Source organism: Papilio polytes, unplaced genomic scaffold (assembly GCF_000836215.1).
Source record: "Papilio polytes unplaced genomic scaffold, Ppol_1.0 DF823823.1, whole genome shotgun sequence".
Lineage (NCBI taxonomy): Eukaryota > Metazoa > Arthropoda > Insecta > Lepidoptera > Papilionidae > Papilio > Papilio polytes.
This window is the reverse complement of record NW_013525381.1, coordinates 279,955-284,070: the sequence shown is the minus strand read 5'-3', so window position 1 is coordinate 284,070 and position 4,116 is coordinate 279,955. Positions and strand designations below refer to the sequence as shown.

Here is a 4,116-nt window from a genome sequence, read left to right as displayed (position 1 = left end):
CTACTTCGCCTTAACACATATAAGTTACATGTTGCCACGTTTATTGATTTTGAACCTAAGAGGACACAATAATTTTCCATAATAGCTTTTTCTCTCCTGCATCATATCGTATTTTCTCACATGCAATTCGTGTTTCCTAAAGTTAGGAAGGTTAAAAACACGTGGAAAATCTCTTAAAGCATGAATTAGTTGTTATTTTTGTTAAAAAATATAATGCGGGCGTTGAAAAGCGAACATTTATAATACCATATCGAAGGTTCCAAATAAAAATTGTACAATCCAAATTGCTTCTATTGTTCTAAAACCTATCAGAAAACAATAGTAAATTTGATACAACTATGCTTATCCCAATTGGTATATCTAAAGTATAGTAACTAGTATTTTAATTGAAAATTTCTCAACTACTTGAAAAGCATAAAACATTGCAACACAGTTGGCTCTACAATATTCGATAAATCCATTCAGTGCAGTTAAAATCTATATGAATGGTGGTACGTATTGAAACGGAATGAAGTAGGAAATACCGGGTACGCTTGAAATTTCATTCGGCTGCATTTCTAGTTGCACGTTTGGCCTAGTATATTAATGAGAGTTTTTTCTATTTACAAAGACTAAAGGTCACACTATTACATGTCAAGATTACTTATTTAAAATTAATTTGACTTGAAAATACCTAACTCATTAGATCCATGGTAATACCTACGTGATTACTACGATAATAACATACCAAGATTACAGAGATCAAGTACCTAATGCTCTTGAATAAGTGATGAATTTACTTCGTGTTATGTTCATAAGGCGATAAGTCTATTAGTGACTACATGAATAAGTTCCTTTTTAAACATGACACTAGATTGTTTTGGGGTTAATTTTTTGTAGATAAGTTTCTTTAAATATCCTTCGTTATTGGTTATTGGTGCATTATGCAGTGCCCTCCCGATAAAGTGTTTGTATTATGTATTTACAGTTTGGTATAGCAAAAAAGTATTTGGAATTCAAAATTTATTAGAATATACACGGGAAAAAAGACTGCGAGCATCTTGAAGTAATTATCTGCGAAAGTAAAAAATGAATGTTAAAAATGTAGGTGAAAGGTCAGGCGATGAATTCTAAACGAATCTCCCAGAACAATACCTACAACCTTTTTCGCGACAAATTTGAGTCTGTTTCAATAGAAGTGAACTTTTTGTTGTTATTCGACTGACGGGAGGGAAACGTTTCTCGCAGGTCAGTCGGACTGCTTGTTATTTTTTAATTTATCGAATAGTTTTATTTTTTATTTTGTAGTTTGCAGCATACGGTAGATATATTCTTGAATTCGTTGTTAGACACATAGACAAGCGTATCTTCTCTCATCTCAGGTCACTAAATCACGAGAATAAAAATCGTACTTAGTTATTCGAGTAGATATTTATCTAGTTATAATGTTTTCTTTTATATTATATATGCGATATTGGGATTTAGTAGTAGACACATTCTGTTGTTTCGTTTTACAAAAACTCCCCGATTTTACGTAATTATTAAATAAATTAATTTCGGTTTGTTCACATACATTTACTTTCACAACTCGTTAAAGTCATAATAACTTTTTATGCAGCTATTTGTATAGAAAAAAATCAATGTCAATCAAAACTTCGAAGTATAATTATAAATGGAAAGTCAAGTGGGAGCTATACAAGAATATTTTTGATCATTTCATCTACGAGTATATAGGAGATATTCAAATAAAAATATCATGCCCAAATATTGATATCAAGTGGGATATAGTGAAGAGCACTTACCAATTTCATTCATTTGCAGATCTCGTGAGAGTGCAGACATGTAGGCACTTTTACGTTTTAGATTGATCATATACAAAAAATTATTTCGATCTGTATTTGAAAACAATTTTCGTGGAGCGTTTCATAGAAGGGTTTTAATCCCCTACGGTAATATGTCAACCTTTTTTTCACAATTGATCATAATTCATGATTCACTCTTTTTTATTCTTTCATTTTTTTAAATGTTTATGTTAATCCCCGTCTTATAGTTGCAATTATCGTACCTAAATACTGCACCTAATTGCTAAGCTAGGGTTCATGCTGTCAGTAAATGTAAAGTCAGGACACAAAAGGGTCACACAGCTATGTGCAATGGTGTCCACTCTTAAGCTTTTTAAAGGATTTAACTTTCATTTATAACTTCTAACACTTTCATAAGTTAATATTTATTTTACATATGAATATTTATTGCTATGTATTATTTCACAGGCGCTAAACATTAAGCAAAATATCGACGTGAAAGATATTGTATTGGAAGTTTCTATTCAATTCAAGCGAAAATATTTCGTGTTTCTAAGCGCAAGGAAACTGGTTCACTCGAATATTTTCCCCGTTCCAATTTATCGCCTAAAGAGCCGTTTGTATCAATTTGGAGCTCCGTGTTTTCCCAAAGTCCACGATTTCCCGATTGGAACATTATGCTTATTTGTCCTCCTCTAAGATTTTCTTCTAGTTTAACTTGAAAACTTACACTTATAATCGTGATTCGTGAATGTTAATTCACATATTTGTTACAGTTATCTATACTATTATATTAAAGCGTAAACACACGTCTTTGTTACCTATGATATCACCATTACAGCATATTTTGGAATAATTCTTTTCTTAGTAAAAAACCCTACAGTTCCGTCACACTTTAGGCTATATATTCTCACGCCATTAAACTTAGGAGGTAAATATTTTGGATAAAAACCCAATCTTGGAAAGAGACCATAAGTTGCTGCCAACATCAAATCAAGACTGTCAAGGTTTGTCATGTCATGTCATTTTCACATTTTGATATTTTCTGACAATGTCACGCCGATGAAGCCGCACGGGAACAGCTAGTTATTGTATAAATTTACTAACCATGAACAGTTTTATATAGTGCTTAATCTGTAGAAATCAAAAAATTCAGTATATGTTACTCAAAACATTAATATACGATACATAAAAGTAACTTTGTAATGGAACACATGCGGTATTTGTCGACTTTTTTATCGTTATAACTGTTATTTACTTCCAAGCGATAATCATGTTTCATGATGAAATAAGGAAAATCTATCTAATATTTTCCATGCAGATGCAAATTGGGTAAACCTGTGCTTAGAAATGACTTTTAACAAAGTCTACGTGTTAGATGTATATAGCTAAATGGGATTTCTCCGAGATCATTTTAATTCGCGGATAACCTAGAAGTGCTATGCGAAATAATAAAATGTTTGTTATTTTTTTATCAATAACGGTTTTTTAACCAGATTTTTGAAATAAAATATTTATTTGTTAAAATATGATTTATAATTTAACTTTAAATTGGTATTTTTTACAAACACACTTAACAATGTCACACATTGCTCTAAAAATATTACTCAACCATTCCAGTAAGGCGGTTACAGTTCCTTCTTATCTTCTGTTTCGTCGTCACTGTATTTGTTCGGCGTCTCGCCTGGCTTCAGCAGCCGACCAACAATGTCATATTTCTCTGCAAACATAACATCAATACCACTTAAATTAATTATTTATCTTCCTCTAACTATATTACATTAATATTATAAATGCGAAAATTTAGATGGTTATAGTTTGTACCTGGCCCAACAGATCTCAAAGAAATTTAGTATAGACGTAGCGGAAGAACACATAGGCTACTTTTGTTTTTTTTTTTTAATTCCATGCGGACAACACAGGCAAAAGTTAGTATGAAAAAATTACTTATTTTTATTTACATACTAACTTGCTAGAATTTTTTACAGTGTAATTCAATTATTTTAAAAAAAAAACATTAAAAATGAGGAAGACAAATTCAGGCTTTTTATTTATTTTACTGTTAACGTGTTTTGCTTTTGAATTTCTTTACATAGTCATAACAAGTTTTTAATCTATTCGTAGCATGGTACATCTTGCATTAATATCGGAGAGAAAAACTGATAACAAGATATACTAGTCTTAGTAACTCGTCTTACGCTTGGGGCAGTGGGTCATTGTCCGATCGTTCACTTATACTTTCATGGTAGCGATCAACTTATCGGTTCAGTGGACTTCAATGTCGTTAATTTTGTTGACTTTATCCGTAAATTCTAGTTACGTTAGCGAGATATTG

The 4,116-nt window shown here is 31.4% G+C and overlaps 1 protein-coding gene across 1 annotated transcript in view; it reads right to left on the bottom strand.

Moving 5' to 3' along the window:
• Positions 1-3,305: 3,305 nt before the first annotated feature.
• The window catches only part of LOC106103421 (membrane-associated progesterone receptor component 1-like), a 4,402-nt gene continuing 3,591 nt past the window's right edge, over positions 3,306-4,116 (bottom strand). The window contains exon 3 of the mRNA XM_013283193.1: positions 3,306-3,501. Within this exon, the coding sequence (XP_013138647.1) occupies positions 3,410-3,501 (92 nt within the window). The 3' untranslated portion in view covers positions 3,306-3,409. The remainder of the gene's footprint in view (positions 3,502-4,116) is intronic.